The following is a 25121-nucleotide window of genomic DNA, read 5'->3' as shown; positions in this document are numbered from 1 at the left end:
ACCCGGCCTTAACCCCTCCCCCGTTCCCCGTGTTCTCTCGTCTTTATCTGTAGTTTTATAAGAATGGGTAATCAGTCATTAATGTGCCGTTTTTTGTGTTTTTTTTTCTCCTTTTAACTGTCTGCTTTCTCTCTCTCTCTCTCTCCCTTCCTTTTATTCTGCTTTGCATTCTGCCTTTCCCCTATTTCCAAATTTTGCCCTCCCTCTCTTGCCTCATTCTCTCCTCCATTCATCTCGCTCCCCCCATGACCCCCAGCTCTGATGTCAGACGCCGTGGCCCACACTCTGGACGGCTGTGAGGTCCAGCCCCTGGGGGAGGAGCTAAACCCAGAGAGGGAGGAGCTCCTGGTGGACATGGATGCCCTGAGAGAGAGGGGTCTGGAGATAATCAACACCACTGCTTACATCGCCATCACAGGTACCGCTCATTTCCCCTATTCGGTTTTATTTTAAAGACCCACTTCAGCTATGTTTAAACTGTTTTCATTGAAAAACGATATTCCAAGTAGAAATACTTAAGGGTAAAAAAAAAAAAATTTGGGAGCAACAACAACAAAAATGTAGGCACAGTTGCAAAATTCAAGAAGTTGGTCGATTGGGTGCGCTCTGATGTCATCAGCCTCCCCACTTGCTTGCGTGAACTACATAGGAGCAATAGAGGACAAAAAATGAGGGGCTCATCCCCCCCACTTGTGCCATGTGATGAGGAACCCTGCACCAGCTACTGAAATGCACCTTTTGATAAATTCCATGCTAGTGAGGCTGGAGTGGGTCTTTATTTCCAAAGTAAAACGAAGAAAAGTTTAGGAAAACTGCACCAGGGGGATAGTCTGTGTGCTGAAGCACTTCATTTACTGCCCACAGTGATATTCAGCATGGCGCAATTAGTTGGGATTTTGAAATTACACATAAGGCTATGTTGCATATTGCGTCTCACCTCTGTATCACGTTCACAAACTGTAGCATTATCTTTTCATCTTACTGTTTCCTCAGTGTTCAACTGCCCCTAAACTTCCTACTCTCTACCTCTCATCATCTCTCTCTCTCTGTTAGGAGCTGAGTCCATCTCCGTGTATGAGGATGTCCTTCGGTCCGTCCGTTACCGGCTGGCTAAAGGCTCGGCCCGCTTTGAGAGGCGCTTCCGTCTGTCCTGCTCCGAGATGAATGGCAGATACACCAGCAACGAGCTCACACTGGAGGTAACTAGTCTAACTGACCATATAGGCTGTAATTAACCCAAAATGGGTTAGCAAATAAGCTTCAAAGGGGGTGTACAATACTAGGGCACTAGCTAAGTGGTTTTAACCTAGCATTTGGGTAGAGCGATAGCACAGCATTAGTTCAGTTAGTAAGAGGTTCTGTGACAAGGCTTATTTTTCTTATTTTTTTCTCTCTTTCACTCACTCCCTCTGTCTGTCCTTCCATATATTCATTCATCCTTGCTCTCAGGTGAACTTCCTGCACTCCCTGGACAGTCTGTACCACCCGTCTCACCTCCTGGCCTCTCAGCAGCAGTTTCTTCACCCATCTCACCACTCTGGGGAGCTAAGTGGACACACCCTGCCTAACCCCCACCGCAACTCAGGTTTATACACACTTCATTTACCTCAGTATTAATGTTGACCTTTTTCGCTTGATTTACCTTTTACAGGAGAACTGTGGTCTATATTCCAGAGTACATCAATTTTGATCCATGTTAAATCCAGACACATAAAAACAAATGGATGAAGGTATACCATCCCCTTTTATTTCTATTGGGAAATCCCCTATCCATTCTCAAAATAGAGATTAAAAATACCAAAATTCACAGGTTCATTTTCACCACAAGATGTCAGTGTCACTGACATTAATGACAGGTGGTGGCTGAAAGATTCATATAAAACTCTTAATTTCCTCTGACAGTGGTGCCAGGAGCGGCCACAGTCATCATCATGGTGTGCGTGGGCTTCCTGGTTGTCATGGTGATCCTGGGAGTGTTTCGAATCCGCTCCATCCACCGCCGTGGCGAGGGCACCGGGGGAGGGTCTAAGGAAGATAGCGGCCAATGGGACGACTCTGCCCTCACCATCATCGTCAACCCCATGGAGGTAAAGACCTAACTGTGTTTTTGTGGAATAGAATAGATTTGTATTTATTTATTTCAGTGTGGAAGTTTTGAGTTTGGTTTAAGAGGAGAGACGATTTATTTGAATGATTATTTTATAATTTATTTATCTCTCAGTCCTATGAGTCTCGTATGGGCATCTCAGCTGACACCGAAGGTGAGGGGGAGGAGGACGAGGAAGTGGTGGAGTCACCCGATGACGCCAACGACGACCAGCGAATCATCATCAAGAAAGAGGGCAGAGACGGCAACCCCCGTCGCTACTAAGCCAATCGTCTCTCTCTCTCTCTGGAAGCACTCATTTCCATGGAAACCACAAAACGGCTCGCCACTCACCTCAAAGCGTTTAAATATCGAAAATTGCTGACACCTCTAGTCTATGGAATGTAAAAGTACAATAACGCACACTGTATTTCCGCAACACCACAGCACCATTAGTGGTCTATAGCCAATAAAAGGGCATTGAATCTTTCACCACGTAAATGTTCTACGGCACAATATATACAGTATACTCTAACCGCCTGACCAAAACAACCAACAAAAATTGTATGTGGTGCACTAATTCCTAACTCACAGGGAATTGACATTGTCCTGGAAGTCTGTGTGAGACAGGCTGGACCGAGGCTACATAACTTAGATGTGAAGTTAGGATTGTATATGTTTTACTATCTCTATATCACACTTCAGACACCTTTGCCCACCACACAAAATGAATATTGAAGCAATCGATTCACACAAAGCCTTGTGTAGGCTCTTCACATATAGACACAAACCCTGATCCTGACGCTATCCCACACACCTCTAGATTTAATCTAGTTGACTTTTTGCTGCACAATCTCTCTCTCTGGCTCTTTCTCTCTCTATACATTCCTCAACTTCCAAAAACATGCCCCCCCCCCCTCCCAGATCTGACTCCAGCTCAGTTCCACATTCATAGTAACCTTAATATAGAAATACATCAAATTATAGGGTTCTAGCTGATTTTTACACACTATGTACGATGTGCTTCACAATACTGTATGTGATGTGCTAAATTAGATCAAATAAATTGTCCACGCAAAAGCGTACATTTTCAGAACTTTCCTTTTGTCAGGGTAGACTTTTAAATGGTAAATCGTATTGCTTGGTAGAACCCTTTCATTGTAAGGTTTTGCAAGACAACCAAACAGGCTGATGATAAGGGCATAGACCCAGTGACTCGACTGAGCGACCCCCCCCCACGCACACACACACCATTGCACACTCACCACCCACCGCTCTCGTAACAATCTCACGACAAAGACACACCCGCGCCACAACACCTGCTGTATCCAGAATGTCAGCTCAGCTTGGGCAGTTTTGATTGTATTACATTTTCTGTACATACAATTATTGTTATTATTATTATTATTGCAGTCAACGCTTGCTCTCTGTCTGTACTCTTAAAGAGGGAGCTGCATTTACATATTATTTATTACCAATTACACTGTTTTATCATTTGACCAGCTGTTGTATATTTTTAAGGTTACACCATCAGAATACGGAGTACTAATAATAATAATAATAATAGTAGTAGTAGTAATAAGGATGATGATTCCTGACTTGATGAGTGTATTCATTCGTGTGTTGAATTGTTGTAATTTAAAATCGTGTTCATATCTGAATCACAGTAAATGGAGGGAACTTTGGTAAATAGCTACTCTGTCACCTCTCTCTCTCATTCCTTCCTTCTTTCACACCATAGAATATTCTCAAATCGTTCTCTCTTCCCCAGCTCCACTTTCCCTCTTGTCTTTTTGTTTTCGTGCCAGTCCCCACCATCTCTTTGGTCCACCTCCCTCACTTCCCCCCTCTGTGTTTATTGCTGTCTGTCTGTGTGTCAATGTGCAGTGATAAACCTGTCAGTAAATAAAGCCTGTTGTTTTTCAGTGTAATATTATGGAAAACAAATTGCATTAATTACTTATATTATTACTATTGGGACATTAACTTTAATTATTGATACAATGACAACATGGATTATGAAGATTATTGTTATTGATAACTGTCTGAAAACATTTAAAAGTTCATAATAAAACACTCTGATGAGGTCTAAATGCTGCCTGTTTTTTAAGTAAATAATCAATTTGAAAATATTTCACAATCACTACCATCTACTGAGTACTTTTTGGATGGTTTGAGAGAATACATAAATTCCTTGGTAAAAGCCTACATATATCTGGAATAACCAGTTTGAGACGGAAAATGACGTTGCCACAAAGCAGGACAAATTTGTTGGACTTTGCAATTCATTCATATCTTGCACAATAATATACGCAAACCTTGCTTTCCCTCTAGCCTACTTCGCCACTGTCAATCAAGGTCAATTTTTACGCCCCTTTCGTTAAATTGTTTCACCAATGTAGCCAGAGATTGCACCTTAATCGAACAGTATGAGAATGTTATAATATTCCTTGGCATAAATGGCAACGTCGATCTGCAGCGTTTACACACGCACAAACTCGTTCTGCGCACATTCCGTATTGTCTGTCAGTCAACGGCTACGTCGACGCTGTTTGAGAATACGCCTTGCAGGATTAGCTGTGCGTCTGTGGAGATTTTTGTGGGTCATGGGGGAAAGAGCAGGAGGTAAATAAAGAGACACGCGCTAATAAACACGGGTAAAGATTTACTTTCACACTCAGTAGCTTTGCTGGTGTCTTAATGTGCCAGCTATTTATTATTTTCAAAGTAGACAATTAGGAGAAGAGGATAGTAGGAAGGTAGGAAGGTCTACAGTCAGCAGTAGGTTGTGGTGAGTAGAACATTATGCTCTCAGTCGAATAATGGTCTGTCACATTTTTGTAGCTAACTGTTAACTTGCTAGCATTTGGTCATCAACATGCATTGTAGCAAACCGGTAGCTAGCCACGCAACTAGATAGCGTTCAATGTTTTACTGAATGTATTTTGCAAGCTCAACGCTCTCTAACTAACCATAATTAGCTAGCTACACCCACTAAACGCTAAATACGTTAGCTAACTAGCTAGCTAGCTAGCTGGCATACAGTACATATATTGTGTAAAGTCACTGTTTATCGTTACAGTGCTAGTTGGGAGGACATTAATTTATGTAATGCGACCTTATACATCGAAAATTGTCTAAGACATGCCTCCCTCTTAACTTTTGTGCAAGGACTATTGCCATGGTGTAGTGGGATGTGTGCAGTATAGTAGATAGTATCTATAGTACCTACTGCTATCTGATGGCAATGGTTCGCTTTATGGTGCTCTTTGAATTCTCAGCTGGTGGTTTTCGGGCAAAAGCATAGCAGTGCTAACCTTATGTTTCAACATGACAAAGCATCATACCTTCATCATAACATTTTCATGCACACAGTCTCAACTTGAGAAGCCAACTTATATTTTGCTGTAGAGCCAATATAGCTACAGCATGCTGTCATACAGTGCCAAGTTTGACACAACAATGAATACCTACTAACTGAATTAAACCCCTGCACACTCACTCATTTTGGGACCATACATATTCATTAAGATGGTCTCTTCTATCCACTGTATTTTGTGTGTGTGTGTGACAGTGTTTATTAATATCTGTCTATAATCCTCTTACCAAGGCCCTAATCGTACAGAATCTGTTTGGGTCAGTGGAAAGAAATCCTTAAATCTAAACCCTAGTGTAGCTACTGGACCACCTGTGGACAGGGTACAGCCTTGTCTCCCCTTATTTTTGTGGCAAGGTTACCTGCAGTTGTGTGTCTGGTTCTGTTCATTCTTGAATTGTAGTAAAATGGTGGAATGGGAAAGGGCTTAACTTCTCAGCTCCAGGACTGACTGCATTATAGAAATGGTCATAATTGTGTTTGTCTGAGAGGTTTAGTGAAGTTGAGTAGGCCACTATCTATGTACATCTGTTGTTGGCCTAGATAGTAGGTCTGCTATGTGAACAGCAGGTTCGTCTCTCTCTCCGACATTTGATTGCAGTGACACACTGTTGTGGGGGAGAGGACTGTGGATCGGGGAATATTACTACAGCTTTGCAGTAGAGGGAGTTGCATTGACTGTTGGTTGTCACCCTTGAATGTTTTCTGTCACTTAAAGGGCCAGGTGTGTATTTAAAGAGTGAGTTAGACTGAAAAGCCAGTTGGAAGAGTGAAAGTGAAGCTCAAGGGTATTTTTACTCAGTCCTGTTGTGGAGCCATTCTTTGACTTCTTGCTTCATTTTTGGTATCCTTGGAGGGCATCAGTCGTGTGTGCGTGTGCGTGTGCGTGTGCGTGTGCGTGTGTGTGTGTGTTAAAATCCAACAGATAGAGCATGTTAGATTAGGAGAGGACCATGAGTCATTGGGCACCCGGGATGAGATTTCAATTTGGCCTAGCTAGCCCTTTCATTCTCAAATAGACCTCCATATATCTCAAACAGCTCTCTCCTGTTGCTTTGATTGATGTGAAAGGTTGAAAAGAGTGATGACGCATGTCCAAACACCGCACAGGAGCTGGAGAAAAGGATAGCCTAGCTGTAGTAGGAAGGTAAAGGACTGCCCAACAGTGAGTGGACATTCACATTTTTCTTATGTTTTTCTTGATACCGGTACGCCCTCTTTGTATTCAAATGGTTTATCCCTAGCTGTCTTGCATGGGACCATGGATAGTGTTAGTGCCGGTCTATCTCTGCTTAATAGCTCACATGTTTTGTCTTGTTAGGCACCTCAACAAATGCAGAAAGCGTCTGGCACCCAGGCAGGATCCTGAATGTGATATTATCAAACTGAGTAAATTAGATGTAAAATGTTTGGAATGTTCAGATAATTCCATCCATCATTTAATGGATAAGTCGATGTTTTTAACTTTTTCCTCTCTTCAGTTCTAAGGTGATCTGATTGGATACGCCGCTGCCCGCTGTTGCCATGGCGATGCGGGAGCTGGTGGAGGGGGAGTGTGGGGGAGCCAATCCTCTCATGAAGCTGACGGGTCATATGACCCAGGAGGGAGGAGCTTGGAGGCACAGGTCAACGCCCACTGTGAGTAGTCACCTATAGAAATTAGAATAAAGAATGTATGGAATATGTACTGTAATCCATTTTTTATGTTTTGTATATTATTTGTTTGTTATTGACCATGTTGCATTGAGAGTTATTTTTACTGGTCAATGGTGGGGCCCATCCAGGGCTCTAAATGTAACATTTTCATTGGTAACACTGGTGCTCCCAATTTATTTATTTATTTTTAAGTTATGAGCACGACATGAAATTTATGAGCATCAGAACTGAGATTTTTTTAAATGATTGAGATACAGCCTATATGAATTCTATCTACTTTAAGCACATGTTATGCCCTATAAATTAATATGTAACACTGTAAAGACATTTATTATAAAAGTTCAAATGAAATTACTAAGTAATTTGTGGAATATTAGGTTTCTACATTGTGTAAAAGCACTATTTTCCTATTGAGATGCATTACATTTAAAATTGTACACTGTCTCTATAAAAATATCAGGTTTGTGATTTCTATGATCTTTGATCTCCTGAAGAACCTATGCATTTTCCTTTCTTTCTGTGCCCCCAAATGTTTGGCTATACTGGTAAAGTTAACAGTTTATTAGCTAGCTAGCCAACGAGGTAACAAAGTGTAAACAAATGGTTAACGACATGCGACCCGACATGGTTTCTGAATGTAAAATGTGGTCCCGGCAATTCGCTATAGGAAGATAAAAATGTTGCGCCTGTAATATGGGTCAGATCTTTTGACTTGGTCAAGCCGTTTCAGCTGTAGTAGTGGAGCAACCATGACCTTGACAACTTAGACAAGATACTGCAACTTAGTTGTACTATAGCTTTCACAAATATATCTCACAGTATCACTTTCGTCCCTCTTTTTCTCCTAGATTCCCCCTACACCCATTGAAATAGCAACAGAAGAAGAGGTCAGTCTCATATTACCTTCCCAGTCCTCTTGATTCGAACTGTTGTGCTCAGTCTTCATATTCCGAAAAAAGGAATATGAAAGCACGTTTCATTCATGAAGTTTGATAATTGTTATTGAATAGGCTAGCGTTTGATGACCTCTTCTGCGTGTGTGTGTGTGTCCCAGTTGGTGAATGAGTTCATGCAGCAAGCGCCTCCACGGCCCCCTCACAGCTTCGACATGGGCCAGTTACTGGAGGAAATGCAGCAGATTGATCAGCAGAGCTACAGACAGGCTCCACAGAGAGGTACACACACAGCAGTAATGGTATACCCTATTATACTCTCCAACGCAGCAGAAGCAACACTATTAAAGATTTGCGGTGTGCCTGTCCAGCTGCCTGGCAGCACTTCCATATTGTTACCCCACAGGTTTTGGAACATATGTTGACACTTCAAGACACCTTTTTATTATGTTTTCCTGTCCCTTCCATCCAAGTACTTACACTGAAAAACACACTTTATTTTACCAACGTGTGAAGAAAACAACACCCGTTCCCTCCTGTCCTGTCCGTAGCTCCGGGTGTGGCTGCGTTGGCCCTGTCTGGTGATTGGACGTCTGAGTTTCTGTCGGGAGCAGATGCCGCTGCCGCCGCCTCATCGGGGCAGGCGGGACTTGGAGACCCGGCCGACGCTGATTGGACCAGAGAGTTTATCACCGATGGCACAGGTACATTGTTTTGGAATGTCAATGGTAGGCACAATTGCCAACCATTTGTTTGAATGTACTTTGTGGCCACAACTTCTAACATGTAGAGAAATAATCTGTATCTTACTCTCTTTCCCTTTCTCCCCTCTTTCTCTTCTCTTTCTCTCTTCTCTCTTTCTCAGATCCCGGGCGTTGGGCAGAGGAGTATCTGGAGCAGTCAGAGGAGAAGCTATGGCTCGGAGACCTGGGAGAGAGGGAGCAAGACTGGTAATAATGGAGAGATAGAGAAAAAGAGGAGAGCAAGGGGCACGTAGATAGATACAGCGACATTCGGAGAAACCTTAAGAATGTTCCAGAGAAGATGGTGCCATTGTGATGTTGAGTCGCTAAGTGTGTCTTAAAATCCTTGACGTCGTCCTCTCAGAACTCTGTGTTGTTGCGTTCACTTTATAAGGGCTTTGGCCGTAACATAGCTTTGTGCTAGTGAATTGAAGACATTGCATAACTCTTAAGTCAAGAAAGACAATTAAAGCCAGTAAATCCCGCACACAGGCTTTTAGTGTGTGTATGTAATGCGTTGACTCCGTAAGTAGCAGTCATTTAATTAGGTATTCAAAAGTCTTTTGATTCCATCCTTATTGGATATGTATTGTGAAAAGAGACAATGCATTTCAATTCCAATATATTTACAAGGATACAGTGTGATTATGTAAAATGTACATGGTCTCTTTAACCCACTTGTTCTTTAAAATAATCACTGTTTGATACTCAGTCAGCTGTTTAAATTAACCCTTTGATGTTAATGTTTGTATATCCAATAGGACGAAAGAGTACCTACCAGGAGACGAGCTGAAGCAAACAGCCAATGAGCTGGTCGCAAAGGTCAATGACCCCAAGTTACAGAACACTGAGGTGTGTGTGTGTGTGTGTGTTATTTCCGTGTCGCGTGTGTTTCATACTTTTTTCTACATATCTATCCCCATACCCTTTCCCCATTCTTTGCCCATAGAAGTAATGTAGCTTTGCAATAACAGGATAATTGTAGTTGTAGCCGTTTCTTTTGAATTGTTCAGTGAGAGACGCTTCTTTGTAGTCAATTAGACATCAAAATGTTTCATGGGAAAGCATTTTGCTGTGATGGACCGTAATAGCATAGTGACTCTTTACAACCTGGTCTTCAGAACTGTTTGTGTGGTATCCAAGTCCTCTGTCATTATTTGTGATTTGGTTAAAGCACAAACTGATTTCATGACCAATCTAGGTCCATAAGCCATATTGGATATTGTGTCATTGTTATGTTGTTGTTGTGTTGCACTGTAGTTCCTGCGGTTCATTAGGCAGATTGGCGAGGGCAGTGTCACAGTGGAGGACAGAGCAGGCAAACAGCACACAGATAGAGCTCAGGCCAAGGAGGCTCAGAACTGGGCCTCCAACCTCAACCAGGTAGGACCCAACTTCCATTGAAGACACAAGGGGAAGGGTGCAACTGTCAACCTACTGGGAGCCATCTTGGCTCAAGCGTCCTCATTTTGTGCCTCATGACCCCCCACATCCCAGTATTTGGTGCAGACCCCTGCAATTGTTACTAACTACATAACCAAGTGATGGCCATGAACTTTTCTGTATGTGAGCCTTGCACTAGGCTATACAATGTATAATTTGGAAATGGTATGTGTAGAAATCATTTATTGTGGAAAAGAGAGCATTATCCTTTCAATACATGTGATTTCTATCAGCCAACTTCTGCCAATGAAAATCATCATAGCTGTTCCCGTCTTGAATCAGACTTCCAGTTCCCCTTATCAGGTGAAGTCGTATGTTTTTAACAGGGTTGTGGGAAATTATTTTTCAATTCCGGTATAGGATTGAAAAATAATATAATAGGCATTTTTGTATTGTTTTCATCATGAGTTGAATTCCAAGTAATTTCCTGAATTAGATCCCAGCCCTGGTGTATGTAGTCATAGGAGTTCTCATGGTTGCTCTTTTTAACTGTGACATCTATTTTTTTCCACCTTCGACCCTGCCGTGAACTCTTGGCTTTCCCCTCCTTCGATTAACAATCCCCATTCATTTGTACCAAATTAAAACTCCTCCGTCCTCACCTCTCCCAAAACAAAAACCCAATGCCTCACACCTGCGACAAAACAATCACGCCTCCCCCCGTTCTCCGCTCCCTGGTTGCCATAGTTCCTGGAGGAGACTGGGGGAGGGACTTTACCCTCGACAACCCAAGAGTGGGATAAGAAGATTGCCAAAGCTAAGGCTAAACAGGCACATCAATGGGCTTCTGTCGTCAAGCAGGTAGGACCCCTGACGCAATGGCAACACTGCCCAGTGGCTCCGCAACCGTCTTTCTGTCAAGAAAGTTGTGCTGATTTATATTTTTCATCTGCCTTTTTTTGCGGCAGTTGGATGGCTGTTTTTAGTGGCAGAAGGTTGTGCCCACTAGTTTGTCCCGTAGTTTCTTAGCACTTTGTAAACCCAAGGAAGATGCATTGTTTTTGCTGATTAAACTTGCATTTAGATTATAGCGACTACTTTTAGAGAAGGAGTAAAAATGACCTGCACTGAAGGTATGTAAATTGTAGGGGAGAAAGGGAATGGGTGTGGTTCTCTGATGTTTTACTTCTTCCCATTCCTTTACCTTGTCTTCCACTCATCCTTCTTCCCCATCTTTTTCTGCTTCTCCTTTACTGTCACAACCTCAAAGTCCCACTTTAAGTGTTGTTATCGAGTTATGGACAACTTGGTGTCCACATCTGCCATTGCTACCTCTTCCTTCCTGTTCAGGTCTCAGTGGAGTCAGCAGAATCATGGGTAGATGAGTTTGCCACTGCAGGTCCAGATTTCCAGCAAGCTAAAGCTGCTGTGGAGGTAAGAGAGATGCAGAACAATACAATAGGAAAGATAACATAATAATTATCATAAACGTCTTTTTAAACATCTTCCAAATTGTATTTATCAAGAATAATTCCAGCCTTTGCCCAAATCAATTCATTATGCCCTAATCTTCACATGGCTGTGCAAGGGTGCAGCCATGGGTAGGCCTGGGAGGGCATAGGCCCACCCACTTAGGGAGCCAGACCCACCCGCTGGGGAGCCAGGCTCAGCCAATCGGAACAAGTTTTTCCCAACAAAAGGGCTTCTATTACAAACAGAAATAGTCCTCATCACTCCCTCAGACGATCCCGCAGGGGAAGAAGTCGGATGTGGAGGTCCTAGGCTGGCGTGGTTACGCGTGGTCTGCGGTTGTGAGGCCGGTTGGGCGCACTGCCAAATTCTCTAAAGGGGTGTTGGAGAAGGCTTATGGTAGAGAAATGAACATTCAATTATCTGGCAACAGCTCTGGTGGACATTCCTGCAGTCAGCATGCCAATTGCACGCTCCCTCAACTTGAGACATCTGTCGTGTTGTGTGACAAAACTGCACATTTTAGTGGCCTTTTATTGTCCCCAGCACAAGGTGCACCTGTGTAATGATCATGCTGTTTAATCAGCTTCTTGATAAGCCACACCTGTCAGGGGGATGGATTATCTTGGCAAAGGAGGGAGACGTACTCACTAACAGAGATGTAAACACATTTTTGCACAACATTTGAAAGAAATAAGCTTTGTGCGTATGGAAAGGTTCTGGGATCTTTTATTTCAGCTCATGAAACATGGGACCAACACTACCTGTTTCGTTTATATTTGTGTTCAGTATGTATTAATATCTTTACATATACTATATTGCAGTAATAATGCCATTGCACATTTTCACTTCACACATCAGGTAATTAATTACATTGGCTTAAAGTACACTGTATATAGAACCTTTATCAAAGTTCACATTGACCCTTGGGCATCCCATAAAAATAGTCATTTGGACCAATGTTAATGTTAGGGGGTTTCCCACAGCAACTGATATGATGGAGATGCCCAGCACCTCCATTTGTCCTCTGACTTTGACACTGTAACTGTTCCTCTGTATCAGAGTGACTTGGACTTCTGGGAGAAGCTGCAGCAGGAGTGGGAGGAGATGGCCAAGCGAGATGCAGAAAGTCACCCCTGGCTCTCCGATTTTGACCAGATGCTCAGTAGCTCCTACGACAAGGTACTTGACATAGCTTCCTATCCACCTGTGGAAGAGGTGTTGGAGGGCCAGTAGGAGGCACTCTTTACTCTGGTCAAAAAAAAATATCCCATGGCACTTATCGTAAGAGTAGGGGTGTTAACCCCGGTGTCCATGGCCGCCTAATCATCCGCAGCTTCCAACTGGCTCATGCATCCCACCTCCTCTCCCCTCTAACTCTTCCCCAGGTTGTTGCTGTAATCGAGAAAGTGTTCTCAGTCAACTTACCTGGTTAAAATAAGGGTTCGTTTTTAGTTAAGGTTAAGTTTTGCCTTTCAGATCACAATGAATAAGTTCAGCATTTCTACCTGTCCAGGCTAAATAAAAATCTGCCTGGTCTTGTCTGCTAAATTGCTGTTCATGATTCAACTCTCTCTCTTTCTTTCCCTCCCTCGCTCTCTCACACCCTCCAGGGGTACCAGTTTGAGGAGGACAACCCGTACATGTCCCACCAGGACCCCCTTGCTGAGGGGGTGAGGAGGATGGAGGCAGGGGACATCCCTGGGGCCGTGCGCCTGTTTGAGAGTGCCGTACAGAGAGAACCAGACAACCAGCTGGTGAGACACTCATTAATTTCTAATTAATAACTCCGATATAATATTATCTCAAGGTGAAATTATTTCTGGCTAACAAGCGCTGGCGACTAAGGGGGTTCTTTCCTACTCTGCTAGCATTAGGTGGGTGAAGAGGTAAAGAGAACTAAGCACTCTTTTTTTTTCTCCCCCCGCTTCTTTTTTTTTAGGCATGGCAATATCTGGGAACCTGTCAGGCAGAGAACGAACAAGAGTTTGCAGCCATCAGTGCCCTCCGCAGGTAAAGAGATGGAATAGCAGCCTCACTGACTGGAGAGAAGTCCCTAGTGTGTCCCAAGTGGCACCCTATTCCCTATATAAGGCACCCATAGGGCTCTGGACAAAAGGAGTGCACCATATAGAGCAGGGTTGTCAAACTTATTTTCTTCTGGGGGCTGCATTCTGTCTTCAACAAGGTCCAGAGGGCCACACTGAAAATGTGTTATTTCCTTGCTGTCAAAATGTGCAAAAAACATTTCCTCTGTTCATTGTTTTTTAAACTTTTTTTTTTGCTACCTGATTTTAGCTTTTGTTTCGGTGATTGTTAGCAAGCTGGACAGAGGTGAGAAAATTGTATAAATGTAGGTCCATTATATACTGAGCAACAATTTCAACAGTTTCTTTACTGAGTTACAGTTCATATAAGGAAATCAGTCAATTGAAATAAATTCATTAGGCCCTAATCTATGTATTTCACATGACTGGGCAGGGGTGCAGCCATTGGTGGGCCTGGGAGGGCGTAGGCCCACCCACTTCGGAGCCAGGCCCTGCCAATAAGGAGTTTTTTTCCTTACAAAAGAGCTTTATTACAGACAAAAATACTCCTTGGCTTCATCAGCTGTCTGGGTGTCTGATATCAGATATCCCGCAGGTGAAGAAGCATGATGTGGAGGTCCTGGGCTGGGATTGGTTACACGTGGTCTGCGGTTGTCAGGCAGGCTGGACATACTGACAAATTCTCTGAAACAATGTTGGGAGGTGGCTTATGGTAGAGAAAGTATCATTAAATTCTCTGGCAAAATCTCTGGTGGACATTCCTGCAGTCTGCATGCCAATTGCACGTTCCCTCAACTTGACATCTGTGGTATTGTGTTGTGTGACACAACTGCACATTTTATAGTGGCCTTTTATTGGCCCCAGCACAACATGCACTTGTGTAATGATCAGTGATGGAAAAAGTACCCAATTGTCATACTTGAGTAAAGATACCTTAATAGAAAATGACTCAAGTAAAAGTGAGTCACCCAGTAAAATCTACTTGAGTAAAAGTCTAAATATACTTAAGTATCAACAGTTAGTCTAAATAATTTCAATGTTCTTATATTAACCAAACCATACGGCACCTTTTTCTGTTTTAATTACGGATAGCCAGGGGCACACTCCAACACTCAGACATCATTTACAAACAAAGCATGTGTTTAGTGAGTCCGCTAAATCAGAGGCAGTAGAGATGACCAGGGATGTTCTCTTGATAAGTGTTTGAATTAGACAATTTTCCTGTCCTGCAAAGCAGTTCCTCTGTCTGGTGTCTGTTCTTTTTCCCATCTTAATCTTTTCCTTTTATTGACCGGTCTGAGATATGGCTTTTTCTTTGCAAGTCTGCCTAGAAGGCCAGCATCCCGGAGTCGCCTCTTCGATGTTGACGTTGAGGCTTGTTTTGCGGGTATTATTTAATAAAGCTGCCAGTTGAGGAATTGTGAGGTGTCTTTCTCAAACTAGACACTCTAATATACTTGCACCGGGGCCTCCCACTCCTCTTTCTTTTCTGGTTAGAACAAGTTTGTGCTGTTCTGTGAAGGGAGTAGTACACAGCTTTGTACGATATCTTCAGTTTCTTGGCAATTTCTTGCATGGAATATCCTTAATTTCTCAGAACAACAATAGACTGACAAGTTTCAGAAGAAAGGTCTTGTTTCTGGCCATTTTGAGCCTGTAATCAAACCTACAAATGCTGATACTCAACTAGTCTAAAGAAGGACAGTTTTATTGCTTCTTTATCAGCAACACAGTTTTCAGCTGTGCTAACATAATTGCTAACATAATTGCAAAAGAGTTTTCTAATGATCAATTAGCCTTTTAAAATTATAAACATGGATTAGCTAACAACGTGCCATTGGACACAGGAATGATGGTTGCTGATAATGGGCCTCTGTACACCTATGTAGATCAGCTGTTTTCAGCTACAATAATATTTACAACATTAACAATATCTACACTGTATTTCTGATCAATTTGAAAAAATGTGCTTTTCTTTCAAAAACAAGGACATTTTTAAGTGACCCCAAACTTTTGAAAAGTAGTGTGTGCACACGTGTGTGTGTGCGTGCTCAGCTGTCATCAAGGCAATGGGTGGCTACTTTGAAGAATCTGAAATATAATATATGTTTTGATTTGTTCAACTTTTTTGGTTAATACATTTGTTTACTCTGTGTTATTTCATAGTTTGTCTTCACTTTTTTATTCTACAATATAGAAAATGGTTTTAAAAAAATAAAGAAAAACCCTTGAATGAGTAGGTGTTAAACCACCCATGAGCCGCATTGAATTGGCTTGTATGTTTGACACGCCTGACATGGAGAATAAGGGTGCCGTTTGGGACGTAGTTTCCTGTGTGACATTAAGAGTATGTCATGAGGTGTGTGTACTTATTTGATTTATGAATACCTGTTTTATGTGTGGCTTGAATACAAAGATGCTATGATAAGCATGAACTTGGGTGCAAAATAGGAAGTCCTTGAAGTTACATGATGCCTGTGATGACTTGTTGCCTTGGTGTTGGCTGACAACATTTTCTCGGGTTCTCACCTTTCTCTCTTTTTTTTTCTGTCTCTTGCTCGCTCTTCTTCTCTCGCCGTTTAGATGCATAGAGTTGAAGAAGGACAACCTGACCGCTCTGATGGCACTGGCCGTCAGTTTCACCAACGAATCGCTGCACAGGCAGGCCTGTGAGACCCTTCGCGACTGGCTGAGGCACAACCCCGCGTACCGGCCAGTCCTGGAGCAGAGTGAACGGGAGCGAGAGAAGGACGGCGGGACCAGAGAGCGGGAGAGATTTGGCTCACTGTTGCCAGAGTGAGTGGACCTTTTTCGTTGTGTACAAATTTGGTGTGCATGTATATTCAAAATGGTACTTAGAACTCCTAATGAATATAACACCAAATGAAATGCTAAATATGCAATACAGGACTTTCTCCTGTATTTTCTCATGTTACGAAAACATGGATTCTATCTGTTGGTTTAAAATATTACAATTGTTAAATCTTCTCTGTTTTCCCCATCTCTGTGCCTCCCTCCTTCCTCCCCCACTCTCAGTTCTTTGTTTACAGAGGTGCAGTCCCTGTTCCTCAGTGCGGCGAACTCTGACCCCGCCCGCGTCGACCCCCAGCTACAGTGTGGCCTGGGAGTCCTCTTCAATCTGAGCGGGGAGTATGACAAGGCCGTGGACTGTTTCACAGCAGCCCTCTCTGTCACACCACAGGTACACTAGTAGGTTATCCACTTCACAGCAGTAACTCTTACCAATCTGTGGTTCATGTGTGTTTGGAGAATAGACACACTAGATTATGATTTGCCAAATTTTATTTAAACAGCATAAAGTTGATGAATTCAAACGTGTTTGAATACTTGCATCCTTCCTTGCTTGCTTCCTTGAAGAAATTTCTGATCTGTATGCTAATCATTACCGGAAAGCAATTGGCTCCATCCCATTGTAAAAAGATCTTGTGATCCACCTTTGATTTTCTTTTCAGATGGTGGGTTACAGGTGTAAAAACAAAGAAATGCATACAAAGATAACCCCTTCCCATCCAGCAACCGAAGTTGCCTATCAGTCCCCCTCCCACTTAACCATCCCTTGAGTCACCCCTTACATTCCCGCCAATCCCCCCAGCCCTCTCCCAAGATGACCAGAGACCCCCTCCTCCGTATCACACTTTCCCTGTGGGCCTGAAAGCAAAGAAAGTAACAAAAGTTCAAATAGAAGTCCTGCTGCAAACGGTTTGAGGCTGCTCAAGTCAAGGAACAATTGAGGCCTGGACAATCTCAGCTAAAGCCCCACACATACAAAAAATTAATTATATATATAGATATTTATTAATTAATTAATTAATTAATTAGTTTATGTGTGGGGCTTTAGCTGAGATTGTTCTTTAGAGAGTCAAGTATATTTGTCCAGGCCTCAATTGTTCCTTGATTTGCACCATTCATTCTCACGGTCGGTAATTCTGTTTATAACTTCTAATAGTAACTTTATCCACTGGTTAAATGCGAGAGAGTGAGGTGGTTGCCATCTTTAAGCCAACATTTGTTTCGCAGCAGTGCTGCCTGCCAGCAGTAATCTTCTCTGACTGATTGAGATATTCAAGGTGCTATCATCGTTAAGTAACATAATAGATGCAAAGCATTGAATATTTAAATCCAGAAGCATTTAACTGCAGGGCACTCCTCCCACATCGTGTGAAGGAATGTGCCTATCTGATTTAGGTGACACAGTGAACAGTTGAGAGTTGGGGGCCAATTTCATCGTAAAATGTTTTCTTGGTGTTAAACACAGTCTGTGAACAAACTTAAAATGTAAAAATGGATGGTTTGGATTTTGGGATGCCAAGGTCATATTTTTCCATATTCTGTTCGTTAGAGGGTTGTTCAGATTCAATTAGATCTGTGGACCATACCTCATTGTTTTAATCATAGACTGTCAAATACTTAAAGGAAGGAAGGAGGGAGACTGGGGGGATGCATTTTTAGGTATTCCAAAAGGGTCTATTACTTTCCTCCTCTTCAAATGGTATGTCTACCTCCCCTTTTTAACTTTCCCTATTCCTACTTTTTTTCTCTCTGAAACTACCCCTCCCAAATCAAATCAAATCTAATTTTATTTGTCACATACACATGGTTAGCAGATGTTAATGCGAGTGTAGCGAAATGCTTGTGCTTCTAGTTCCGACAATGCAGTGATAACCAACAAGTAATCTAACTAACAATTCCAAAACTACTGTCTTATACACAGTGTAAGGGGATAAGGAATATGTACATAAGGATATATGAATGAGTGATGGTACAGAGCAGCATACAGTAGATGGTATCGAGTACAGTATATACATATGAGATGAGTGTGTAGACAAAGTAAACAAAGTGGCATAGTTAAAGTGGCTAGTGATACATGTATTACATAAGGATGCAGTCGATGATGTAGAGTACAGTATATACGTATGCATATGAGATGAATAATGTAGGGTAAGTAACATTATATAAGGTAGCATTGTTTAAAGTGGCTAGTGATATATTTACATCATTTCCCATCAATTCCCATTATTAAAGTGGCTGGAGTTGGGTCAGTGTCAATGACCGTGTGTTGGCAGCAGCCACTCAATGTTAGTGGTGGCTGTTTAACAGTCTGATGGCCTTGAGATAGAAGCTGTTTTTCAGTCTCTCGGTCCCAGCTTTGATGCACCTGTACTGACCTCGCCTTCTGGATGATAGCGGGGTGAACAGGCAGTGGTTCGGTGGTTGATGTCCTTGATGATCTTTATGGCCTTCCTGTAACATCGGGTGGTGTAGGTGTCCTGGAGGGCAGGTAGTTTGCCCCCGGTGATGCGTTGTGCAGTCCTCACTACCCTCTGGAGAGCCTTACGGTTGAGGGTGGAGCAGTTGCCGTACCAGGCGGTGATACAGCCCGCCAGGATGCTCTCGATTGTGCATCTGTAGAAGTTTGTGAGTGCTTTTGGTGACAAGCCGAATTTCTTCAGCCTCCTGAGGTTGAAGAGGCGCTGCTGCGCCTTCTTCACGACGCTGTCAGTGTGAGTGGACCAATTCAGTTTGTCTGTGATGTGTATGCCGAGGAACTTAAACTAGCTACCCTCTCCACTACTGTTCCATCGATGTGGATAGGGGGTGTTCCTCTGCTGTTTCCTGAAGTCCACAATCATCTCCTTAGTTTTGTTGACGTTGAGTGTGAGGTTATTTTCCTGACACCACACTCCGAGGGCCCTCACCTCCTCCCTGTAGGCCGTCTCGTCACGTTGGTAATCAAGCCTACCACTGTTGTGTCGTTCGCAAACTTGATGATTGAGTTGGAGGCGTGCGTGGCCACGCAGTCGTGGGTGAACAGGGAGTACAGGAGAGGGCTCAGAACGCACCCTTGTGGGGCCCCCGTGTTGAGGATCAGCGGGGAGGAGATGTTGTTGCCTACCCTCACCACCTGGGGGCGGCCCGTCAGGAAGTCCAGTACCCAGTTGCACAGGGCGGGGTCGAGACCCGGGGTCTCGAGCTTGATGACGAGCTTGGAGGGTACTATGGTGTTGAATGCCGAGCTGTAGTCGATGAACAGCATTCTCACATAGGTATTCCTCTTGTCCAGGTGGGTTAGGGCAGTGTGCAGTGTGGTTGAGATTGCATCGTCTGTAGACCTATTTGGGCGGTAAGCAAATTGGAGTGGGTCTAGAGTGTCAGGTAGGGTGGAGATGATATGGTCCTTGACTAGTCTCTCAAAGCACTTCATGATGACGGAAGTGAGTGCTACGGGGCGGTAGTCGTTTAGCTCAGTTACCTTAGCTTTCTTGGGAACAGGAACAATGGTGGCCCTCTTGAAGCATGTGGGAACAGCAGACTGGTATAGGGATTGATTGAATATGTCCGTAAACACACCGGCCAGCTGGTCTGCGCATGCTCTGAGGGCGCGGCTGGGGATGCCGTCTGGGCCTGCAGCCTTGCGAGGGTTAACACGTTTAAATGTCTTACTCACCTCGGCTGCAGTGAAGGAGAGACCGCATGTTTTCGTTGCAGGCCGTGTCAGTGGCACTGTATTGTCCTCAAAGCGGGCAAAAAGTTATTTAGTCTGCCTGGGAGCAAGACATCCTGGTCCGTGACTGGGCTGGGTTTCTTCTTGTAGTCCGTGATTGACTGTAGACCCTGCCACATGCCTCTTGTGTCTGAGCCATTGAATTGAGATTCCACTTTGTCTCTGTACTGACGCTTAGCTTGTTTAATAGCCTTGCGGAGGGAATAGCTGCATTGTTTATATTCGGACATGTTACCAGACACCTTGCCCTGATTAAAAGCAGTGGTTCGCGCTTTCAGTTTCACGCGAATGCTGCCATCAATCCACGGTTTCTGGTTTGGGAATGTTATTATCGTTGCTATGGGAACGACATATTCGACACACGTTCTAATGAACTCGCACACCGAATCAGCGTATTCGTCAATATTTCCATCTGACGCAATACGAAACATGTCCCAGTCCACGTGATGGAAGCAGTCTTGGAGTGTAGAGTCAGCTTGGTCTGACCAGCGTTGGACAGACCTCAGCGTGGGAGCCTCTTGTTTTAGCTTCTGCCTGTAGGCAGGGATCAGCTAAATGGAGTCGTGGTCAGCTTTCCCGAAAGGGGGGCGGGGCAGGGCCTTATATGCGTCGCGGAAGTTAGAGTAACAATGATCCAAGGTTTTACCTCCCCTGGTTGCGCAATCGATATGCTGATAAAATTTAGGGAGTCTTGTTTTCAGATTAGCTTTGTTAAAATCCCCAGCTACAATGAATGCAGCCTCCGGATAAATGGTTTCCAGTTTGCAAAGAGTTAAATAAAGTTCGTTCAGAGCCATCGATGTGTCTGCTTGGGGGGGGGGATATATACGGCTGTGATTATAATCGAAGAGAATTCTCTTGGAAGATAATGCGGTCTACATTTGATTGTGAGGAATTCTAAATCAGGTGAACAGAAGGATTTGAGTTCCTGTATGTTTCCTTCATCACACCATGTCCCGTTAGTCATGAGGCATACACCCCCGCCACTCTTCTTACCAGAGAGATGTATGTTTCTGTCGGCGCGATGCGTGGAGAAACCCGTTGGCTGCACCGCCCTGGATAGCGTCTTCCCAGTAAGCCATGTTTCCGTGAAGCAGAGAACGTTGCAGTCTCTGATGTCCCTCTGGAATGCCACCCTTGCTCGGATTTCGTCAACCTTGTTGTCGAGAGACTGGACATTGGCAAGAAGAATGCTGGGAAGTGGTGCGCGATGTGCCCTTTTTCGGAGTCTGACCTGAAGACCGCTACGTTTCCCTCTTTTTCGGAGTCGTTTCCTTGGGTCGCTGCATGCGATCCATTCCGTTGTCCTGTTTGTAAGGCAGAACACAGGATCCGCGTCGCGGAAAACATATTCTTGGTCGTACTGATGGTGAGTTGACGCTGATCTTATATTCAGTAGTTCTTCTCGACTGTATGTAATGAAACCTAAGATGACCTGGGGTACTAATGTAAGAAATAACACGTAAAAAAACAAAAAACTGCATAGTTTCCTAGGAACGCGAAGCGAGGCGGCCATCTCAGTCGGCGCCGGAAGTCACATGTAGCATTTACCCCCCTCTGCTTCTGTTCTGTGATTGTCCTTCCTTTTTCACAGATACTTAACTACCCCCTCTTGAACTATTTTACTCAGCTCACCTTTTGTGGCAGTGAACAGATGTACTCTCTCTTTCTCACAATTGTCTTTACCAGCTGTCCTGGGGAGTCTGAGGTGGGCTGTTCTCCCTCATCTAGACAGCTGTCTCTCTCCTCCTTCAGCTCCATGGGTCTTGTTCAGCGGGTATTGTTGTGCTGGTCTGTTGTCTGGGTCTTTGCTGTCTCGAGTGTTCTGAACAGCTCGATACAGCAAAGAGCTGCGCCAGCTTCGTCTCCAGCTTGGCGCATTTCTCCCTCTGATCAACGCAGGAGCAGTGCACATGTGGGACCTGGGTTTGCTCAGGGCTGGGCTGGGGGGGGGGGCACTCCTCATGGGGCTGCTCGTCTATGGGGTGGGGATGTGGTCCAAGGATGAGCTTCTTATGCTGTGTTTTCTCTTTGATCTTGTAGAAGTCCTGCTGCAAACTGTTTGAGGCTGCCCTGTACCAATACTGTTCCAGATCTGTACAGGTTCCTTCTGTAGCTCAGTTGGTAGAGCATGGCGCTTGTAACGCCAGGGTAGTGGGTTCGATCCCCGGGACCACCCATACGTAGAATGTATGCACACATGACTGTAAGTCGCTTTGGATAAAAGCGTCTGCTAAATGGCATATATTAGGTTGACATGACCTTTGTCAGTGTCAGGGTCTTCATTGTCCATTATTCTTAGTTTCCACCCTTTGCTCATACTCTTTCTTAACAGAATGGTATGTGCTCGTATAGCACTGTGCCATACAAGGGGATGGTATGTGAGGAAAATTAAGTGCATGATCCCCGGTTTGTAAGAGTCAGCAAATAAGTAAGTAGGTTTGTCCAAAATCTATTTTTTTTTTTTTTTTTTTTTTTGGTGTTTACGTAATGCAGAGGGTAGTTTTCTGTATACGTCTGTGTGAGAAACTCAATGTATCCAACACTAATTCAGGAGCTCATGACCTCTGTCTGTTTCCCTCTCTCTCAGGACTACCTGCTGTGGAATAAACTGGGCGCTACCCTGGCCAATGGAAGCCGCTCAGAGGAGGCTGTTGCCGCCTACAGGAGGGCGCTGGAACTGCAGCCAGGCTTCATCCGCAGTCGGTACAACCTGGGAATCAGCTGTGTCAACCTAGGAGCCCACAGGTGAGAGGGAGAGCCTTTTGTGGCCAGAGATACAAAATGGTGCAAGAACAAAATTCACACAATACATTTTTTTTAAATAAGATTTGATCAAAATCACCTAAAACACTGCACTTTCTTATGTTCATCAAAGGTAAGTTGTAGATTCAGGTCATACCAGGAGTAGAAATTTGGACTTTATTAAATGTATTGACTGTTCACAATATAATTATTTTTGCCATAATACAAATCTATTCAATGCACCACAATTACAATTTCAAGTTGACCCCTATTCTCTTCCTGGTTTACAGAGAGGCCGTGGAGCACTTCCTGGAAGCCCTGTCCCTGCAGCGGCAGGCATCGGGGGAGGGCGAGACGGTCAGTGCCAGCCGGGCCCCAGGGGGTGCCGCGGCCACCATGATGTCCGACAACATCTGGTCCACCCTGCGCATGGCCTTAAGCATGATGGGAGAGAGCTCGCTATACGCGGCGGCTGACCGGCGAGACCTCGACACGCTGCTCTCCTACTTCTGTCAGAGGGAGGGGGAATGAAGGTGTGGGAGGGCCGAAGGGGGGAGAGGGGCAGGAGGAGAGTTGATAGTGTGTGAGTGCGCACTTAGGGGAGAAAGGTGTCTGGGAGAGTTGGAGAGCGAGAGGTCCTGTCCACAAACAACCCCCTAGCCCTAACCCTATAGGCACTTCATATAAACCTGAAATTATTGGATAAGTATAAACAACATGGAAGTAGCTCCATTTTGTAGAATTTCTGCCATCTTGCTTATAACTACCAGGGTTGGGGTCAGTTTACTTCCTGAATTGAAATGGAACTGACACCAACCCTGATACCAATCCAATCCCTTCAGGAAGAGAGGTAGGATGATGTGTGACAAGGGGAGAGTTGGCCGAAAGGGAGGAGAGGTGAGAAGGACATTTTGATGTGTCTCAGCAACCAAGGGAAATGCACCGTATATACCAGGTGTATTGAATACATACTATTTCCTCCCCTGATCACTCTGACATAGCCTGGTTTCCAGTTGGTTCCTACTTTTTTCATTATCATGTTTGACACACAGCAGAAACAGATTGGCACCCAGGCTAGTTCCCAGATGTCTGGTTAGTTACCCTCTGTCCTCAGCAACTGGTGCAGGGATGTTCTTGTGTTCCTCATAATCAGAGGCATCATCATGCCTATTAAAACTGAGGAGTCACGTGACTCCCTTAGTTTCATTCAGCCCTATGAACCATGGAATGTATACATTGGATACTAGTGAAAAGTTTGCACCTTATGTTTTCCAGGGGGAATTGAACACAGAGGTGGTCGAGCAAAAGATCAAGTTGAGATGAATGTTCCTGTAATGTAAAGAAAATATATGATCTTGTTTGTTTGGAGGATCTTTGTTTTTCCTTTTTTATTCCCCCTTGAAAATATGAAGTTCAAACGTTGTAAAGCTGGCTTACTGATTCCGAATCAATTGCTGAAGGTTAAAAGAGACCATTACAGTAATCTAGATATCTGGCTTTGGAGCAGGGGTGCTGAACTCCCGTCCTTGAGGAGCCGGTGTCTTTCTTTTTTTTCTCTCGTTATTTTAGAGAATGAATTATACTTGTACTCAGTCCAGTCAATGACATATCAATCAATGAAGTACTCAAGAGAAATGAGACTGCTGACATGAGTTGTACACACCAGAGTCGTATTCGCTTGTAGTAACCCAATGGAAGCAAACGGGGAGGGACCTATCTGAATTTGTCCAATAAGAAACGCTTGTTTTCATTTTATGTTGCTACTGTGTGCAAGAATGAATATGACTCGGCTTTGGACAGAGGATGACATCAGTGTAAAGGGGATGGTATACCGAAAGAGGTGTCTTTGCACTTCTTCCCACCCTCAACCCTTTCTTCAGACAAATGCCCTTGTTGTAAAATAATTAGCTTAATTGTAAAATAATGCTTTTTTTGCCATATTGTCTGTAATATAATTATTGTACTGTTTTCAAAATAGTTAACCATACTGTAATGATTATTAATATGATATTCAGCAATAAAGCTCTGACTCCAAAAATGCCCTCTCATTGATTAAGCCTACTTTTCATGTTTAAAAGGGTAGTATTTCCCATATTTGTATTTTCCTTGGCCAGTTGCAGGATAGCAGACCCAAATAGACCAAACAGACCCAGGATTGGGCTGCTTTTACAGTACGAAAAAGCAAATGTTCAATGCAG

The 25121-nt window shown here is 43.7% G+C and overlaps 2 protein-coding genes across 10 annotated transcripts in view; both read left to right on the top strand.

Moving 5' to 3' along the window:
* LOC118367322 (calsyntenin-3-like) overlaps positions 1-4179 on the top strand; it is a 37269-nt gene extending 33090 nt beyond the window's left edge. For all 4 annotated transcript variants that reach the window (XM_035750666.2, XM_035750665.2, XM_035750662.2 and 1 more), the window contains exons 15-19: positions 257-418; positions 1054-1199; positions 1450-1585; positions 1903-2087; positions 2222-4179. In XM_035750666.2, coding sequence (XP_035606559.1) covers positions 257-418; positions 1054-1199; positions 1450-1585; positions 1903-2087; positions 2222-2371 — 779 coding nt within the window. In that variant the 3' untranslated portion in view covers positions 2372-4179. The remainder of the gene's footprint in view (positions 1-256; positions 419-1053; positions 1200-1449; positions 1586-1902; positions 2088-2221) is intronic.
* A 341-nt stretch (positions 4180-4520) lies between these two features.
* LOC118367321 (peroxisomal targeting signal 1 receptor-like) lies at positions 4521-24971 on the top strand. 6 transcript variants are annotated; one of them, XM_035750659.2, is made up of 16 exons: positions 4521-4877; positions 6944-7100; positions 7967-8005; positions 8173-8293; positions 8563-8715; positions 8877-8961; positions 9516-9576; positions 10015-10137; positions 11488-11571; positions 12670-12789; positions 13221-13364; positions 13550-13620; positions 16239-16451; positions 16692-16857; positions 22769-22926; positions 23214-24971. In XM_035750659.2, exons 2-16 carry the CDS (start codon positions 6987-6989, stop codon positions 23452-23454), a joined length of 1893 nt encoding a protein of 630 aa, XP_035606552.1. In that variant the 5' UTR covers positions 4521-4877; positions 6944-6986; the 3' UTR covers positions 23455-24971. The 6 variants fall into 6 exon arrangements, with proteins under 6 accessions (XP_035606552.1, XP_035606550.1, XP_035606551.1 ...); XM_035750657.2 differs by having other exon boundaries at positions 4522-4711; positions 9516-9606; XM_035750658.2 differs by having other exon boundaries at positions 4522-4743; positions 9516-9606.
* The last annotated feature ends 150 nt before the right edge of the window (positions 24972-25121 follow it).

This window comes from Oncorhynchus keta, chromosome 34, assembly GCF_023373465.1.
Source record: "Oncorhynchus keta strain PuntledgeMale-10-30-2019 chromosome 34, Oket_V2, whole genome shotgun sequence".
NCBI lineage: Eukaryota > Metazoa > Chordata > Actinopteri > Salmoniformes > Salmonidae > Oncorhynchus > Oncorhynchus keta.
Note: the sequence above shows the minus strand (reverse complement) of the source record. Positions and strands in the feature narration are given on the sequence as shown.

What these genes read in the sequence shown, in the direction of transcription:
- LOC118367321 (XM_035750657.2), top strand. Translation starts at nt 6,987, where the DNA reads ATGGCGATGCGGGAGCTGGTGGAGGGGGAGTGTGGGGGAGCCAATCCT. An exon ending in AAGCTAAAGCTGCTGTGGAG is followed by an intron (nt 11,572 to 12,669) that starts GTAAGAGAGATG and finishes CCTCTGTATCAG; the next exon opens with AGTGACTTGGACTTCTGGGA. An exon ending in TCAGTAGCTCCTACGACAAG is followed by an intron (nt 12,790 to 13,220) that starts GTACTTGACATA and finishes CACACCCTCCAG; the next exon opens with GGGTACCAGTTTGAGGAGGA.